Raw genomic sequence first — 20,154 nt, 5'->3', positions numbered from 1 at the left:
GTAGACACCCCAAGCGGGCGGAGCCCGACTGCGTCGACTGTCTGTCTTTGACAGACGTAATGTCATTGGAGCTTCCATAGATGGTCACGCCCAAGCGTATCCCATACTGCCGTGCAATACTAGAACGCAGTAACTCAAAATGGTCGAAAAAAATTTTATATCGGAAATCGGTTCTAAACTACCTCATTTGTCTTGTGTCCAAAAATGGTGGTCCAACACCGTCCCGTTTTGGAGAAAACTCATTTTGAAAGTGCAAAAATGACCCAAAAAAGGTTAAACAAAAACGCAGTAAATCGGCGAGTTACTGCTGCACGTTCCAATGGGACTGGTTTGGGAGTAGACAGTAATACAAGCTAAGAACGCAGTAACTCCTGCAGTAACTCCATTTTGTGGCAGTAATACCAGCCAAGAACGCAGTAAGTCTGTTTTTTGTGGCAAAAAGACACATAAATGTTGTTTTTTTGGCGGTTTTTTTGTGTGCATTAAATTTCTATCCTAAAAAAGCATTACCAGGAAGTGTCACCACCAATTTACCGACAACACAGTTGTCGCGCCATATGGAAAACTTTGAAGCCTTTTTTCTCAGTTTGCCGTTTTTAGAGTTACTGCGTTCTAAGATTGTAGGGCAGCATAGTGAAACACCGAGCGAAGTTAGAAAAAGAACTTATGATGATGTTGTCCACTTGTCATATGCTATGACGATGCAGGATCATCCAGACCAAAACTGACAGTTTTACAACAAACTATTCCTATCTATGTACCATCATGGAAAATGTGAGCTTCCTACATGGGTTAGTTCTTCAGCTTTGGGCTTGTGAACTTTGACAAAAAAAAGAGAGTGAACAAAATGGGCACCTCCCTCCCCCAGTAAAAATGGCTGTAACATGAAAGTATAGGCCTACACGTAGATCTTACATTCGAATACATTTACGGCAGGGGTCTCCAACCTTTCTAGGTCTGAGGGCTACTCGAGGGCTACCAAGGGCTACTCGAGAGCTACTGAGGGCTACCCGAGGGCTAATTTTGTTCAAAATCCTCTACTGATGTCTTGGCATCATTCTCAAATCACACTATTATTGAAGGATAATTTGTTTATAGTTTGTAAAGAATAAATAATCTCATATTTAAATCAAGAAAAGCATGAACTGTGACTACTGTGACTACTAAAATCTGGTAGTCGTCACTGTTTATTAACATCCTTAGTGGGCACCTCAGAGGCTCCTGGAGGGCTACCTGGCGCCCGCGGGCACAACGTTGGTGACACATGATTTACGGTGTTTCTCTTAAGTACCATGAGTACATTTGGTAATTTTTTCAGATTTTTTTTAAGACTTAAGTGCGCAGGCTCCTGTTGGTGTTGTAGGCCTACCTAGACTGACGGCAGGAGTTTGGTTAATGGGCTTTGCATTATGGAAGTCTGTGACTGAAATCAGAATCATAGAGCATTCACTAATACCACAAAATTACTGACTAACATGACAAGACATTCTTGGTTTATTAACAAAACGTTCTTTTTTTTCTACACAGCTCTATGCTAATGTTCACTGAGCAAGTGCTAAGTTTGTTTAATATGCTGTGGCATTGAATAACCATTCACATAGCTGTGATGCAGCAGCATTTATCTACGGAGAGCAGAGGTGGAGAGGGGGGGGGGGTTGAAATGTCCCCACCACTTTTCGAGCCAAACCTACACCTTTGCATGCAGATATATTTATCCACGAAAACAGCATTCTATGAGCAACATGATGATAATAAAGATGAACAATAACTGCACTTGTACAACACCATTATTCATTCATGTAGCTGTTTGATTTAGCAGATTTGAAGTGATGGACGTCCATTTCAAATTCAAAATTAAAATGACAACTCAAAGTTTAAAACAGGATTTCTAGGTAAATTCAACAAGGAACACACTTGTGCTTTTCAAAGTTCAAAACATTTTATTGACACAACAGGACTTCTAGGTAGGCCTACATTTAACAGGGAACACACTTGTGCTTTTTCAAGTTTTTAACACAGGCAAACCTCCTGTCACACCTCTCGCAGAAATGTGGCCTTTCTCCAGTGTGGACTTGCATGTGAGCCTTCAGGTTACCAGCCTGAGTGAACAGCTTTCCACAAATATCACAGGAGAACGGCTTTTCCCCAGTGTGAACACGCATGTGTCTCTTCAAATTAGTGTATGAATAGAAGGCCAGTCCACAAGTTTGACACTTGTACGGTTTCTCTCCCGTGTGAATGCGCATGTGTGCGTCACATGTCTGTTTCAGACGGAAACGCTTTGAACACATGGAGCAATTAAATGGCTTCTCTCCAGTATGGATTTTGGTGTGTTGGTTGTAAGCGCCTTTCTGAGTAAATGCTTTGTTACACACTTCACATTTAAATGGTTTTTGTCCTGTATGCAGCATTGTGTGAATTTTTAGCGAAGCTGGAGAACTACAGCATTGACCACATACGGGGCATTTTACAGGGTTAACAGGTTTTTTAACTATTCCATTCCCATCATGTTTTAACATGTGATATTTGAGAGCATACTTATAAACAAAGGCCTTCCCACAGATTTCACACTTGAAAGGCTTTTCACCTTGTCCGTGCACCTGCATGTGAAGCTTGAGGCCAACTGGCTGAGCGTAAGCTTTTGAACACACCGCGCAAACAAACGGTTTCACGCCAGTGTGAAGCAATCTGTGTCTCTTGAGATTATTGAGAAGGCCGAAGCTGCGCTCACACAGGTCACATTTGTGGGGCTTTTCTCCTGTGTGAACCACCTTGTGCTGGTTCAGTGCTTGCAAGTTAAAGAAGGCCTTGGGACACTGATCACACTTGTGAGGCTTTTCCCCTGAATGACGTCTCTCGTGCAGCCTCAGATCTCCTGACTGAGTGAAGCATTTCCCACATGTTGCACACATGTAAGGTCTCTCTCCTGTGTGGATGAGCTTGTGGCTTTTAAGAGCAGACAACGTAACGAAACCCTGACCACACTCTGAGCATGTGAAACGCCTCACTCCCAAATGCACCATCAACTTATGGGATCGCAAGGAACTTGATTTGGTATATACTTTATCACAGATGTCACATGTGTATTCGCGAACCTTTTGTGAGTTGGGTGGCCTTTGCAAATCTTGTGACTTAAAATTTGTGAGTTTGTCCTGTTTTAAGTTGGTATCCTGTTGGGAGTTACGATAATGAAAGACTTTGTGCCTGCGAAGAGATTTTAGGCTCCAGTACTTCTTTTCACATTGGTCACAGCTGTGTACTTTTTCAGGCTTCCTTTTGTCAATTTGCTGGTTTGTTTTATTGAAATGTTCATTAAGTGGATTATTTCTTTCAGGGGAAGGAGGGAAGGGGTCTGGCGGTGTCAAACTGAGATCCACTAGAAGAGTTTTTCTGTGGGATAACTGATGACGAGATCCGTCTCCAACCTTGAGTGCATCTTCTCCCACAGCGGAGACATCCTCTTGACTCTCTGTTCAACATAAAATAACAAAAACCATTGCACGCAAGATGACACGGAAGAAAACAATAACTTGGGGTCTGTTCACTTTGGATGTTTTTTAATAACAGAAAGCAACTGACTGGAGCAAGTTTTTTTTAGATATAAAATAGTCAGATTGTTTTGCACCCAACATTTTTGAAAATCTCCGCACAAGACTTAAGTTAACTTCCATCACCGTCAACTGTCAATTACCATGTCAAGGATGGCATTTCTTTTGGCATTAGAAGCCAGCAAGGATGGCAATGGCATCTGATCAACTCTACTCTCATGGTTCATTGGTCAGTTCTCAAAAAGCACTTAATGTCAGGAGCTTTTTCTTGGAGAGTAGAATTTTTCTCAACTTGAAAGCCATTGGCAATTGAGAGGGCAGAAAACATTGGCAGCGTTTACAAAAATAATCAGGGCAGTTTTTTAAAACCATTTTGAGATAACAATAAACATCCAACGTAAATATCACCATAACAGTGAATGACTTGAATAGTAAGAGTATAGTTACCATATCCATTCATTTCTCCACCCGAATCATCCTGGAGACTGCAGTGCTGTGTGGAACTCGCCATTCCGAGACTCTCCTTCAGACAAAGAGAGACTCAGAGGGTCAAAGGTCAGCTCACAGACATTTTCAAAGCACTTAAACACCTTGTCAGAATGAAAAATGTATATTTCTAGGGCTACCAAAAAGCAGTTATGTCGCTTCATTATTTTAGGTATACACAAGTATAATGTACAGTGCCCTCCATAATTATTGGCACTCCTGGTTGAGATGTGTTAAAAGCCTTAAAATAAATTCAGTGTTTATTGCAGAAGAATACTGTCACACTGAAAAGTGTAGGAAAATGTAGCCTTCAACTCAAATGAATTGTAAGAAAATAAAAAAATCCCTGACTAAAAAATAATTATTTTTCATTAAATCACCTGTTCCACAATTATTGGCACCCTTAACAATTCCCAGGAAATAAATATAATTGAAGCATTTCTGTCATTTCTACAGTAGTTTACAAAGTTTACCAGAGTATGTAGGAACATTTAATTAGTAATTCATCACTTCCTGTTTCCCTGGGGTATAAATATGACGTGACACAGAGGCCATTTCTCTTATCCACTTGTAGCAACCCAATGTAAGTAGGCTGCTGGATGTGAGTGCCCGGATATCCGCCCGAGTATTTGCATGCATTTGCATTCATTTCCACCATCAGGAATGCTTTGCGGTACCACAGCTACCCTATGTGAGTCGCGCTGTGTCGCCTGACTGTCCCTTCTATGATTGTAGCCTACCGTAACAACTCGGCCTCGGCCCCCGCCGCATCCACCACACCACCACGGGTCCTCTGGTGTTGTGACCGTTTTAGGATCTTTTTTCATATCCAATACTTGCACATCAAGAGTGACAATTCCATCATGGATGTTTAAACGATATGTACGAATGCAGTCATGTTGAATTTAGGGTGGCCAAACCATGCCATGTCATGAAGAACGTGCATCACATTATTTAAACAGCTCGTGTAAACGGTTATCCTGAGTGCCTGTGTCTTTTTGGAGATCGGAGGCTTGATTAGCAAAGATATGGGAGAGAAATTAGTTGTGCGCGCGCACACATACCTGGTGTTACTGGCTCCAATATGTCAGCGTCCCGCTTGATTATGTACTGACACTTTTAAGTTTACGTAGCACAGTCAAATGAATAGGATATCTAAATTATAGGTTCTAGTCTCCAATGTGCCTAGTTTCACGTGTTGTTGGCATCAATCTGCACCATAGGCCTATGCGTCATAACTTTTCGAGGGCTAGCCTAGTAAAGTATCGAGCATGGTCTGTCCCTTCAATAATATTAAGAGTGTCCCGTAACAACTCGGTCTCGGCCCCCGCCACAAGTATCCTCCACCACGAAGGTCCTCTGATGTTGTGACCGTTTTAGGATATTTTCATATAATACAGAAATAAGAGCGTGCGCGCGCGCCTCTGACTGTATCTAGACACGGAGGGAGAATGGCTCCAATATTTATATTCAGCGCCCAGTTTAATTCTGCACTGACACTTTTAAATGTTATGCCCAGATATTCTTTTAACTTGTAGGATACCCTGATGTTATGTTTCATGTATACGGAGTAAAACTCAGAAACTTCCTGGGTGCTAGCTACATTTAGACTGGGTAAACTCGTGACTTTAATGCCTTCCGAAACGGGCTATTCCAGTGTCTATTTTAGACTATAGCCTTGTGCAAAACTTTTTATTTAACATTGCGAATGGGCAGGATGATTTGCTTAGACACGCACGTGCTTCAGAGCAGCTAGAACTGTGCAAGGTGACTGCTGCAGTTTTCAGCTCACTCCTCCTGGATAATAAAAACTAAATAGGCCTAATGCCGACGAGAAAGTAGCCTAACACCGTTATCTTTTGATGGATTCCCTTTGGGTGCCCAGTTGAGACAGTTTAATTTTCACACCCAAATCAATTCGGTTTTAAGTTATAATTTCATTTGATAATTTTTTTATTATTATTTTGATGTCACAGGGCCTATTCTTTTGATTGGGAGATCAAGGAACTCTCTGGTGTCGCAGAAACGGCGATGTGTGGGCTCTTTACGCAGGGCACCCATGTCCCTTCCATCTTCAGTCAGACTCAAATCGGACCGAAATCAAGTAGCTGAGGTTAAACTGTCGTAAATGCACGACCGAAATCGAGTAGCCTAGCTGAGGTAAAATAGACGTAAATACTCGGGCGGATATCCGGGCACTCACATCCGGCAGCCTACTTACATCGGGTTGCTACACCACTCTTAAACATGGGAAAGACAAAGGAACACAGCATACAAGTGAGGCAGATGTGTGTCGACCTTCACAGGTCAGGCAGAGGCTACAAGAAGATTGCCACTCAACTGCAGCTGCCCAATTCCACTGTGAGAGGAATAATTAAGAAGTTCAAAACAACTGGAACAGTGGTAAACAAGCCTGGACGAGGACCCAAGTTTATTTTGCCACCACGCACAGTGAGGAGGATGGTAAAAGAAATCAAAAGATCTCCAAAGCTCACTGTTACAGAATTACAACAAATGGTAGCATCCTGGGGTCACAAAGTCTCCAAATCAAACATCAGGCGCTGTCTACACGCCAACAAGCTGTTTGGGAGGCATGCACGGAGAAAACCTTTCCTCACTCACTATCATAAACGCAAGCGTCTGGAGTTCGCCAAGCGGTATTGGGGCTTCAACTGGGACCGTGTGCTTTGGTCAGATGAGACCAAGATTGAGATTTTTGGCAACAAACACTCTAAGTGGGTCTGGCGTACCACGAAAGATGCGCATGCTGAAAAGCACCTCATACCCACTGTGAAGTATGGGGGTGGGTCAGTGATGCTGTGGGGCTGTTTCGCTTCCAAAGGCCCTGGGAACCTTGTTAGGGTGCATGGCATCATGAATGCTTTGAAATACCAGGACATTTTAAATCAAAATCTGTTGCCCTCTGCCCGAAAGCTGAAGCTGGGTCGTCACTGGGTCTTTCAGCAAGACAATGACCCTAAACATATGGCCAAATCTACACAGAAATGGTTCACCAGACACAAAATCAAGCTCCTCCCATGGCTATCTCAGTCCCCTGACCTCAACCCCATTGAGAACCTGTGGGGTGAGCTGAAGATGAGAGTACAGAGGAGAGGACCCAGGTCTCTGGATGATTTAGAGAGATTCTGCAAAGAGGAATGGCTGAAGATCCCTCTTTCTGTCTTTTCCCATCTTGTGAAACATAATAGGAGAAGATTAGGTGCTGTTTTGTTGGTAAAAGGGGGTTGTACAACATATTAACACCAGGGGTGCTAATAATTGTGACACACATTATTTGATGTCAAATAATTATTTCTTTATGTGGGATTTTTTCCCCACTGAATAAATGCACTTGTATTGAAGGTTGGATTTTTCTCTTTTTTCCATTAAGGTCCCATATTATTTAGAAAAAAAATAAAATAATTGGAAGCTAAAAAACACATCTCAACCAGGGGTGCCAATAATTATGGAGGGCACTGTATGTACTTCACACCATGTGAACTGGAAAGTATACTAATTAAATACTTCTTTAGATTAAATTGGAACATTTTACGGTATGTTATGTAGCTCATATTGGAACTCAGTTAATATTTTAAAGGAACAGTCCGCCGTGTTTCAATAATAAAATTTGGTCTTCTCTGACCAGAGATGAGTACGTCCCGACCCGTCTCGTCTTCGGACGCAGCCCCAGTCAGCAAGGCGTGCAGCACAAACGTGTTAGCATTAGCTTGGCTCAGCTTTGGCTTGGGGAACACTGGGTGCTTTAAGTTAGAAGTGACCAGCGTTGCCTACCTTCATCGCCTTCCTGCCATCATGTGTCAAATGGAATGCATCATCTGTAGCATGTAGTGTGAGAATGAATTGGTGCCGTTTGTGTCTGATATCATAAATCGTAATATCGTATGCTTGATGCTATAATGCTAGTATTATTATTTGTTAATATAATGCATGATTTAACCGCCAAATATGGGATGATTCCGTACTTCAAGGAACAGATGGCAACACCAGAGATTCTTGAAGTATAGAGATATGCCAACATAATAGGTTTCTATGGGCACCTAACATGACCAGGTTCCGGTCTGCCTAAAGGGGCGTGTCATAATGCTCCTACCATTGAATAGAACCAGGGGCTGTTCACTCACGGAACTTCCTGTTAGCCACAATTGGCTAACCCTAACCACGGGACAGTGCAAAATGAATGGGTGTCAATGGAGTTTTTTACCATTATAATTTTTGTGATTTTTTATAATTTTTTGTCCTGAAATATTAATATTAAGTTCGAAGCTAGAAATAATAAGACCCCATTTGAGTAGCGTTTCGATTATTTTGCGCCACTAGATTATTATATACTGGGTCACAAAGCTCAATTTTTATGGGGCCAAACCCATAAACATTAGCACGATGCTAGCGAGTACAGGTTGAAATCTTCTAACCAGCTGTAAAACTACACACCTGAACGATTTGTCAATACAGCCTATTGTTAAACAACAGTCATAGTGCTTACCAGGAATGTTTTGTTGATAATATTTGTGACTGGAAATGGCAGTAGCAATGTATTTAGCATGGGTTCCCCTTTCCATTCCATACATTTTCCCACATGAAGGACTGGCCTACGCTCGTTACTGCAGAATGCATGCAAAGCTAACTGGCTACAATGGGAACCAATGAGACTGAGCCTTCTCCCCTGTGTTCTAATTTCTCTGATAGAACAGTCCTCAGCAAAGATTCTCTGGCCGACGTCATAAGTGAAACAGGAAGGAACGTCGAGTTGGCCGTCTCTGCATTAAGAACGTCTCTGGTCCTCAGGTCTGCCTAGGTCTGCCTAAAGGGGGATTTCCCCCCCAATAATAGAACCCGGAAACAATGAGCCAATGGAACCTCTCTCTCTCTACTCTCTCTGGCAACACTACTCCACTATAGCCTACCATATGTGGGCAGCGCAAGATGTGGCTGTGCTGAACAGAAGCTAGGAGGGACAGGAGGAGGGGGAAAGGCGGGAGCTAGGAGCGAAGATATCAATGCATCGAAGTCAACGTGCTCTGAATGTGTTACTACATCTTTCATTACAGTGCCATTTATTTATCTAGATAGAAAATCACTATGTTTCATTTGGTGCAAATACTAGTCATGCAAGGGTGTTTAAATACGGAATACGTGAAGCAATTTGGTCACTTCTAACTTAGGGCCTTGTTGACTGGGGCCACATTCAAAGACAAGACAAGTATGGATGAACGCATCTCATCTCAAGAACATACTTTATTATTGAAACACGGTGGACTGTTCCTTTAACCTTTAAGAACGTAGCGTCTCACTGGTGTGACAGTCGCTGACTGCCCTTAAAGGAACAGTCCACCCTATTTTCACATATTTGCAGTATTTCCCAGCATTATTCATGAATGTGCAAATAATTTTCGTCTATGTGTTTCCATTGCCTAGTTTAACAGTATAGCCAAATTAAGCGTAGCAATGCAAGTCTAAGGGGGCAAACAAAACATCCTCAAATGTACTTATAAAGTACTTTAAAATGAATGTGAAATTCACCAGAGTGCAAAACAGCTATTTAATCCTGTCCAAATAATGCTTGGAAATACTGCAAATGTGCGAAAATCGAAAAATGGTGGACTGTTCCTTTAAAAGCCTACTGTCACACCAGTGTGTTAGGAATGTTTCTACATGAGCGTTCCGAATCACAACACAAAAATAAGCCTTAACCCCTTAGCACAGCACTATACCAATAGCAATGTTGTTATGATGTAGTTGTTCAGTAGCCTGGGCGAAAAGCCGACTGTTGATTTCGTCAATCAGTCTGGCAAAAGCCATGAGGAAATCGTCTCAGTGGATGGTGGGAGATGGTCTGATCTTACTCTATCATTTGAATTAATTGGAGTTCCAAACTCAAATCAAAACCCATATTGTGCTTTATTAGCATGCCTGTTACGTTATAGCGTCGCAAAAGCATACAAATAACAAAACGAAAGTGTGAATATAGTTACCTTAACCAATCAGTAACGGAGCTCGCGGGTGAGTTCTACGTCACCACTCTCAACTGTTTGCTGATTGGCTAAACACTGAGAGAACCGAGCTCGAGGCTTTTGCCAGACGATGTGCGGAGCCAAAATCTTTGGGTGGAGTACATGGATGGCGTCGCCAGGCTAGTTGTTCAGCCCCTTAGCCTTTTTTACTTTTAAAATGTGTTTTGATGAACTTTTATGCTCTGTCCTAACATTACATATCCCCCCCGGCTTTTTTTCTTTTCTACATGATGCTCAGTTTTTAGATCTTACTGATTGTGACTTTCTCTTTTTTTGGTCAGGTAGTCTTTGTATTTGTCCTATGTCCCCAAGTATGTCTATGTGTTCTAACTTTGAAAGATTCTTTCAAGTCCTCCTACTTGTCCAGCACTTTGGACAGCTACCTCTGTTGTATTTTAAATTGCTTTATAAATAAAATTGACTTGACTTGACTTGACTGTACTAGTTAAGCATTTTCAGCAAGTGAACAGGGTCGCCGGCAACCCCTGCTGCAGTAAGAGGTTAATGGGATAGCACTTGCAGATGTTACATCTGCCTTTACCAGACTTTCAAAAACTGTAGTTTCCAAAAGTTTCCAAACAACCAATCCACCTATGCGCTACGTGTGGTAGTGTACCGTAATGAATGAATTAAAAATGCCATAGTTTCTGCCTGAAAAAAATTGCCCAGAGGAAGTCAAACAAATGGCCTAAAACAAATGGCCTAAAAAACGCATCAAGATATACACAGTAGGTCTATTTAAATATATTGTACAATGTGCTTTATGTCTTGTCTTGTAAGTTCTATGTATATGACCTTACATCATCCTGAAAGGTGTCTGTTGGCATCAGCAGAGGTGAGGTAAGGGGCGGCAGGCCTGAGAGAAGAATATATCCTGAAAAGTTGACATTAACACAGTTATTTCCACTCAGAACAAGGCAAAATGCAGACGTGCAGGTATACATACATGCATACATACAATATATCCATCCATCTATCTAGTACATACCTGTATTGCCTGCTGATGTTGTTAAGGGTGCTGCAGTTGCTGTCAGAATTACCGGTACTCCTGAAAAGTTGACATTAACAAGTTAGTTCCACCCAGCAACATGGAGGCATGCAGGCACCCAGAAATACATACAGTACATAGAGTGCCTATAAAAAGTCTACTCCTCCCACTTCAGATGCCAGGTTTTTGTGATGTAAAAAATGATAAGGCAAATAATTTCGCTACTTTTTCTACCTTAAAGTTTAATCTAAATTAACCTTAAGGTGCACTGTAAGATTTGGAAAGAGTAAGTATTGCAACTATTCCATTTCTTTTTCTGATTTAGGCATATGCATAGGTTAAACGTTGTTTTGAAAGATTAAATTAACCTCTCCGCGATGCTCCTGCGCGGACGTCCGCGTTCAATGAGCGCCTTCCATTGAAAATGAATGGCTGCTGCCCGCGGATAGAACGAGGACGATGACTGTGCAGATGACTCGCAATTCTCCCGGACAAGTGAATATCTTGTGTGTGTATATACCGTTACACATGAAACATAAAATTGCGTTTGCCGTGGCTCCAGTCATTCTCACAGACATTAGACAAGACTTGACAAAACAGGACATAACAAGATGGTCATTGTTCTTCTTTTGTTACGGCTACAGCTGAGGGAAAGAAGGATTTCTTATATCTGTTTTGTGTGCTGGTGAAATATAGCTCAACCAAACAAGTGCCAGTGCCAGTTGAAATTCTTAAAGGGGCACAATGTAGGATGACGTCGTTTGTGCGATGCCCGTGGCATGCCTGTCTCAAAATCTACACAGTCATGAAAAAAATGCTGGTTAAATAAACTCGCTGTGAGAATGTTTTTCATCACAAAATGCCAGAAGTTGATACAAATATGAATACGGTATGTAAAGCAATTTTTCGTATGAGATATGTTCACCACGACACTCATTCCGACTGCTCAGTCACAAGTTGCATTTGGGGTTTTCTGACAGCCGACAGCTGGAAGTGGTTGCGAGAGTCATCGTTCACCTAATGACTGAAATAAGCATCGGCTGACTCGGGGCAGTGATTAATTAAACTTTTAATACTACCTAGAGCCCCTTTCATTTGTTTACTACTTTTGTTTACTACTTTTGCTTTCTTCATGACATAGAATATAAAAACTGTCAGTGAAGCACTGACTTGAGAGATGCAAGTTTCACTCAGGAATCTCATGCACAAACAAATCACAAGACAGTAGATCACAAGAGAAGATGATTATTATCTGTAATGGCCATTCAGACCCATTTGTGTGAGATTGTATGAATGTTATCAGCCCTAATCACCAGGGTATGTAAACTTATGATCAAGATTATTTGGGTAGTTTCGGTTATTATTATTTCAAAAGACAATATATGACTTCAACCAAACAATAGCCATAAGTGATAACCAAAGATTTGTGGTATCATTCATATTATATTCTACTGTAATATTTTAATTGATGCCCACCACTGTATTTGTCTTTATGTGTTCTTTTTAAGGGGTGGGCATAGATTTTTTTAAATCTAGATTAATCTCACTGTAATTATGAAATTAATCTATATTAAAATGGCTCATTCAGAATATGCGTGCTACCGGAATAATGACTAAAAGTAAGTCTCGGGAACAGGTGTCATCGCCTTTATCCAAAATGTGTCTAAAAATGTTCTTTGTTGATACTTGGCGATGAAAAAAAAAAGAACTCTTTCACAGCAATAGGCTATTTGTTAAGTGTGTCAAACATGTTAAAGAACCATCAACAGTCATAGCACTGTTCATTTTGAAACTTAAAAAGGTACAATGTGGAGGAAATGCTCATTGAAACTGGGCTGCCTATTGCCAAATTTGATCTTTTCATGAAAGTTAACCAAGTAATAAACTAAATATTTTCTAGTATGGCCCAAGCCCCAAATACAGTCATTTTTGCAACTAAAAAAGCTATTTCTGGAAATTCAAAATGGCGGACCATGGAAAAGATCCCCCTTTTCATGTATGAAAAGAGCAATTTTTCCAGTCAAAATGAATACTTAGAATTTGATGGTGGTGGTAAGTATTCATGAAAAAGCTAACATTAGTGCATGGGTAGCATGAATTCTGGAAATAAACAACTAAAAATCTTATACAGTGTACCTTTAAGTTTGTTCTTCAGTGGTACATGTAAAATTGGCAACACATAAAAATATCAAACATTCATTTAAACAAAAAATCATTTAAACGAGGGAGGGAGGGGGAGAGAGAGAGAGAGAGAGTGAGAGAGAGATAGAGAGAGAGAATCGGTCATTGACTCTTTTAAGAATCTGAAGGGGAAAGCTCGCTGCTCTCATTTTATGCCTTTAGAGAATCTCTGCAAAAGGGAGAGTAGGCTACCCACAAAATAAGCCCTCTAGCGAGTAGAACTCGGCCTAAACTTGACTGATCTCCTCAGAATAGTTACAGTTAGAGTAGTTTCAACTTGAAATGAATTCTGTTTGCCAAACTTTTTCTATAACAACCGTTATAGACGCGTCGTAACTACCCCCTGCTCAACCTTGCAAAAAAAAACATTTAGCCAGAATACAGCCTAGGCCCAGTGGTTCTTAACCTGGGGTGCGCGGAATTTTGTTTGTGTTGAGGTTGTGACCAAAATTCTGAGAGATGGAGAGGAGACGCAAGTGGAGTAAAGCTGCGCCACGCCTGTCAATCAAACGCTATAGTGACACAACTCTCCAACCCAACTTTTGACAATAGATTAATGTGCGGTATTTTCTTTACTGTCCGATAACATCTTACATTATCGCAGCACGTTAACACCGATAACGGCCCAACACTACTGTTTTTACATCACAAAAATCTGGCATTTGAACAGGGGTGTGTAGGCTTTTCATAGGCACTGTACAGTATACATACACATAGTATATCCATCCTTCTATCTAGTACATACCTGTATTGCCTGATGATGTTGTTAAGGGTGCTGCAGTTGTTGTCAGAACTACCGGTACTCCTGGAAAATTGACATGAACAAGTTAGTTCCACCCAGCGAAATGTAGACATGCACAAACATGAATACATACAAACATGCATACATACATACAGTACATACAGTCCCAAGAAAAAGTTTGTACACCCTTTGAAATTTCTTACTTTTCAGTCAAAATAGATCATAAAACATGGTCTGATCTTCCCGGAAATCTCAAGAAGGAACAATCAGAGTCTGCTTTAACTAATTCCACACAAACAATTACATGTTTTCATATTTTTATTGGCCATAAGGCTATAACATTCACAGGAGAGCAAGGCATAAGTAAGTACACCCTTGCATTAAATAGGTTTTAACCCTCAGTTAGTTGCAATATCCTCAACCAGACTTGTCCTGTAGTTGCAGATCAGATTAACAAAGCAATCTGGATGTATCTTGTCTCCCTCTTCTTTAGAGAACTGCCTCTCGTCATCAAGGTTTCTGGGATGTCTGGAGTGCATAGCTTTATTGACTTCATGCCATATAATCTCAATTGTTTTTAGTCAGGGCTTTGTCTGGGCTATTCTAGAATGTGTACTTCATTGTTATGAAGCCATTCTAATGTCGATTTGCTTCTGAAGTATGGGTTGTTGTCACATTTCAGCACCCATCCTCTTGTGTGCTTCAACTGTGTGACAGACTTCCTCACATTTTTTCTGTAAAATATCACAATAAACTTGAGTTCATTGCTCCACTGATAGTAGCAAACTTTCAAGGGCCTGAGGCAGCAAGGTAGCCGCATATAATGATGCTCCCGCCACCATACTCAGATGTGGAGATGTAACCAAGAAAAGCTAAAAATGGGGTTCATTCTGCCAATCTAAAATTATTGGGGTTTCTGTCCAAAAAAATATTGCTGCAACTTTGAGGTTTGCGAAAAAGCATTTATATGCTTCATAAAATTACTGCTAAATATTCAGTAGACCAACGTTGAAACTAAAGTTGAATTTTTCAGGGGAACACATAGTATCATGTTTGGAGGAGAACTGGAGAACCACACCTTCACCAAAACATCATCTCCACTTTTCAGTATGGTGGCGGCAGCATCATTATATGCGGCTACCTTGGTGCCTCAGGCCCTTGTCAGTTAGCTATTATCAGTGGAACAATGAACTCAGAAGTTTATTGAGATATTTTACAGAAAGAATGTGAGGTAGTCTGTCACACAGTTGAGGCACACAAGAGGATGGGTGCTGAAATGGGACAACTACCCATATTTTAGAGGCAATTGACATTTGAATTGCTTCATAAGAATGAAATACACATTCTGGAATAGCCCAGTCAAAGCTCTGACAAAAACATTTCAGATGATATGGCATGAAGTCAAGAAAGCTATTCACTAAAGATATCCCAGAAACCTTGCTGAAGAAGGGCAGTTTTCTAAAGAAGAGGGAGACAAGATACATCCAGATTGTTTTGTTAATCTGATCTGCAACTACAGGAAACATCTGGTTGAGGTTATTGCGACTAACTTAAGGTTAAAACCTATTGAATGCAAGGGTGTACTTACTTATGCCTTGCTGTCCTGTGAATGTTTACATCTTATGGCCAATGAAAATATGAAAACTTGTAAATGTTTGGGTTGAATTAGTTAAAGCAGACTCTGGTTGTTCCTTCGTGTGATTTCTGGAAAGATCAGACTATGTTTTATGACCAATTTTGACAGAAATGTAAGAAATGTCAAAGGGTGTACAAACTTTTTCCTGGGACTGTACATACATACCACGGCTTGACACAGACACCCGTCGGCCGCCAAATGCACGTTAAAATCAGCTTTCGCTAGTACAACCTGTAGCGTCACTGGCCATTCTGTCCGGTAAGTTTACTACTCTGAATGAGTAAGCACCGTATAGTGAAGTTGCAGTTTTCTCTGACGGTCTTTGTTATACAAACGCAATAAAACGCGATATTACTGAGCACCCATATCACGTGTCAACATTCTAGGGCACGCATGTTAATGTCCCTTAATGACAGGCGTGCATTGATGAAAAGTAGCCTAGGATAAATGTGGATAAAATGAAGCTAAGTTTTCTACAATTGAGTGTCAAAATGTGGAGGTAGCCTATGTAGGCTATCTACTGCAAGTGGGTGGGAGACGTGAAGCCTTGTTTTTTCCTAACATTGGTTAAAAACCTACAAAACTGTTATTTTTCCTTTAAAAAACAAATGTCAATGAAAAAAGATGTGATACATTATGTTTCATATTAGTCTTAGATGAGAAGAAACATTTTTGTTAAGATTTATGTAAAGGTTTATGTCAAATATCCTGTAGTGTGATTGTAACATTAATGAAACCTGGAATATAATATATATATAAAATAACCAACAACATTTTGAATAATGTATGAAGCATTTGGCATGATTGCATAAATATTATCTTTATATTAAGACATGTGAATGTGAAAAAAACTCAAGACAGTAATATTAACTACAAGTTCAATTTCGTAACACAAATTGCGTCCTGTGGGGTGACATGTATGTCAATGTTTGTGAATGGGCAGCTGCAAGGCCAACTACAAGGGTCTAAAAGACTGGCTCCTAACCAGTCAGTACCTCAGTTATTGGAGAGTGCTGTGGAAGCTTAAGGTGACTATTAACCTCTTAATATGTCTTCATATTGCAATGTTTCTGTCACGCAATGCTTAGGTTCATTTTATGGTGTCCTGTGGTGTGACTGCTCTTATAGAAGGAAAAAAATGAATGAAAACACATGTTAAGATTAAACACAATACCATTATCAAGTTAGCATGAGTTCAGATGTCAGTCATGTATACAAAAGGATTAAAATGGCCGTAATGCAGTGAACTTCCGGTGGTGCGACTTCATTTTCCTGTGGTGTGACATGCCTATGCAATGTGTTGATGCGGGACACATTTTCTTAAAAATGGCAGAAATTAGGCAAAATTCCACGGACCACTAAGTGCTTTATTCCCCCCCCCACCCTCCCCCCCATTTTTTTCACTCAATTTTTTCAGGAATGGGAAAAACTTTTTTTTTTGCGTTACGCCCTTAAACGTCAACCACCCAAGTACAAGTAGCCTACTAGTACTGAGAGCAAGTAAACTTATGACCACCTGTATTTGTCCTTCTGTATTTTTTACATCACAAAAACCTGCCATTTGAACAGGGGGGTGTAGACTTTTCATAGGCACTGTACAGTATACATACACATAGTATCACATAGTTTCTCAACAGGGGCTCTACATAGTATATCCATCCATCTATCTAGTGTAGTGTGTTTGTCAACAGGGACTCTACAGCTCCCAAGGTGGCGTTGGGGAGGTGGGGGGTGGGCATTGAGAAAGATATAGTTGGGGGTGGGGGGTTGCTGAATGGCCATGGGGGCATTCGTCTATTTCATCTTTTAATAAAGGGCAGTCATGGGTGAGCGGTTTATGGCGTCAGACTTGCATCACAGAGGTTGCCGGTTCGACTCCCGACCCGCCAGGTTGGTGGGGGGAGTAATCAACCAGTGCTCTCCCCCATCCTGCTCCATGACTGAGGTACCCTGAGCATGGTACCGTCCCACCGCACTGCTCCCCATGGGGCGCCACTGAGGGCTGCCCCCTTGCAAGTGTGAGGCATAAATGCAATTTCGTTGTGTGCAGTGTGCAGTGTTCACTTGCGTGCGTGCGTGCGTGTGTCACAATGACAATGGGAGTTGGAGTTTCCCAATGGGCTTTCACTTTCACTTTCATATGACTAAGGGGCCTTATGAGGAGGTTAAGGGGGCGTTTGTTCAAAAAGGTTGAGAACCACCGATCTAGTACATACCTGCATTGCTGGTGGTTGATGTTGTTAAGGGTGCTGTTGGTGCTGTCAGAATTACCGGCAATCCTGGAAAATTGACATGAACAAGTTATTTCCACCCAGCAAAATGTAGACATGCAAGCATACACACATACATACAATACATACATACAGTTGGGCTCAATAATAGCAGCGCCTACAAAGATGGGTAAATAGCAACATTCTTCAAATAAATGAAATGAGCAAAAATGTCCACTGCATATTCTATTTCAAAGCAAAAAAAAGGAAAGTAATTCATTTTCACAATATTTTATATCATAGAAAGTGGAAAAATGTCATGTTCAAATGTCTTTGGAAACTGAAAGATGTTCCGTACAAACTAACACATTCTTGAAAATTCACCTTTGCAGAGCATCCTAAACTTATCTTTTGTTGCATAACTATGGTTTTAAATGACAGTTTCGCATCAGTGGTGCATTGAGTTGACCAACGTGCGCCAACTGTCAACAGGTTTTGCAGCCAAGGTCAATTGTGTTACATCCCACAATGTCTCTGCCTTTCTTGGTTTTTCGTCATGTACAGCCTTTTCTTATGTCAGCCCACAACATTTCTGTGGGATTAAGGTGAGGGAATTGTGCTGGCCACTCCATTAGTTGCATGCGGCTTGTCTAGAACCATGATTTTGCTTGCTTGCTGTTTTGGGGTCATCATTGCCTTGTTGAAACATCTACTTTGAAGGCATTTTCTCTCCAGAATGGGCACATGACTTCTTCCAATATCCTGATGTACTCAAACTGATCCTGGCATGTAGAAAATCAGACCAATACTGTGGTGCGAAAACATCCCCATATCATATCATCACTTCCACCATCATGCCTAACCATCCTCACTGTGTATTATGGCTTTGAATTCTTTGCTTGCAGGATGTCTGTGACCCTTAGACCCAAAAGAACAATCTTATCTTATCTAATGGTGGTGCAAGTATCTTTACTTTACTTACTTTATTTGTTCAGGACATTGCACATTAATGAACATATACATACATGTACATATATGTAAACATGCCAGATTGTAGCCCAAGGGCTAATTTCCATCTGGTGTCCAATATCATGATCATGAGTATCATGATGGGGATGTTTTTTGGGCTATGTTTGTACAATGTTATTGGTCCTATCCTGTGCATACCAGGGATCATTATGGATCAGTTTGACTTACTGAAGAGAAAATGTCTTTAATGTGGATGTTTCATCAAGACTGCCCCTGTGGCAGCTTTTGTGATATGCACCGGAATTCTCATCCGCCCTGTAGGCTATCTGCTTGTAGACCGAGTAAAGTTAAGTACAGGGTACAGTTGGGGTAAATCAAATATACCTGTGTAACAACAAGACTCTGATCTAATTCCAAAGTGTAGGCATAACATAAATGACAGTCCCAAAACAATTGCTGACCATATCGAAGATTGTGTAGGCCTTTATATGTTGACATTCGGTTCCTGCCATACATTTGTCCCACATCGCTTGCCGTAGCCTCGTACAAGCAGATGTACATGCGGATGAGAATTCCGGTGCATATCACAAAAGCTGCCACACCCCCAAACACACCAACAAGCGAGCAGAATCATGGTTCCGGACAAACAGCATCCAATGAATGGATTGGGCAGCACAATTCCCAGACCTAATCCCATCGAAAACTTGTGAGCTAACATAAAAAATGCTGTTCATGAGGCAAAAGATAAAGAAATTGAGTGTACATGCATACCGGTACATACAAACAAACAGAGGCGATTCTAGGGTCAGGTGGGGACCCAAGCAAAAATGCAAAAGAAAGAACATTTGAACCAAAATCTGCAATACTGTAGTACAGTGTGGGCTGTTATTCACTATCTGGGGGCCCCAAGCGGATGCCTGCCTTGCCTGGTGGCAAGATGCGCCTCTGCAAACAAACGTGCACACATTTAGTGACATAACACAATAGTACCTGTTGTTTCTGTGAAAGCTGCTGGGGTTGGGAACATTTGGGTACGTTTTACCGATGAACTGGTCTTTCCTTGTGCTGAGATTAGATCCTTGACAACCTCAGGCCTTTTTTGCATATTCTTAAGCCTCCTCTTCAGGCTTGCATTCTCCTGTTTACTTTGCTTGCACTCATTTTGCAACGCGGCACAGCACTCTGTAAAAATTCTGCTGAGCTTGCGTATAGCCTCACGTCCAAACATTTCCAGTATGGAGGAAATGAGAATCTGAAAAGTAAGATACAGAAATATTAGCTGGGGGGGGGCAGTTGTGACAATGTCTGGCCGATTGCTGAGACCAATGTATGACGTATTCTTCAAACAACAGAATATAAAAA

The 20,154-nt window shown here is 41.0% G+C and overlaps 1 protein-coding gene across 3 annotated transcripts in view; it reads right to left on the bottom strand.

The window, feature by feature from the left end:
• Nucleotides 1-1,707: 1,707 nt before the first annotated feature.
• LOC134455487 (zinc finger protein 678-like) overlaps nt 1,708-20,154 on the bottom strand; it is a 58,107-nt gene continuing 39,660 nt past the window's right edge. Inside the window, exons 6-12 of one of the 3 annotated variants that reach the window (XM_063206563.1) lie at nt 19,783-20,044; nt 17,830-17,892; nt 13,981-14,040; nt 11,055-11,114; nt 10,867-10,940; nt 3,996-4,071; nt 1,708-3,469 (exon numbers count right to left, since the gene is read on the bottom strand). In XM_063206563.1, coding sequence (XP_063062633.1) covers nt 1,977-3,469; nt 3,996-4,071; nt 10,867-10,940; nt 11,055-11,114; nt 13,981-14,040; nt 17,830-17,892; nt 19,783-20,044 — 2,088 coding nt within the window. In that variant the 3' untranslated portion in view covers nt 1,708-1,976. The remainder of the gene's footprint in view (nt 3,470-3,995; nt 4,072-10,866; nt 10,941-11,054; nt 11,115-13,980; nt 14,041-17,829; nt 17,893-19,782; nt 20,045-20,154) is intronic. The other 2 variants (XM_063206567.1, XM_063206566.1) reach the window with 2 other exon arrangements.

Source organism: Engraulis encrasicolus, chromosome 9 (genome assembly GCF_034702125.1).
Source record: "Engraulis encrasicolus isolate BLACKSEA-1 chromosome 9, IST_EnEncr_1.0, whole genome shotgun sequence".
In the NCBI taxonomy this organism is placed as follows: Eukaryota; Metazoa; Chordata; class Actinopteri; order Clupeiformes; family Engraulidae; genus Engraulis; species Engraulis encrasicolus.
Note: the sequence above shows the minus strand (reverse complement) of the source record. Positions and strands in the feature narration are given on the sequence as shown.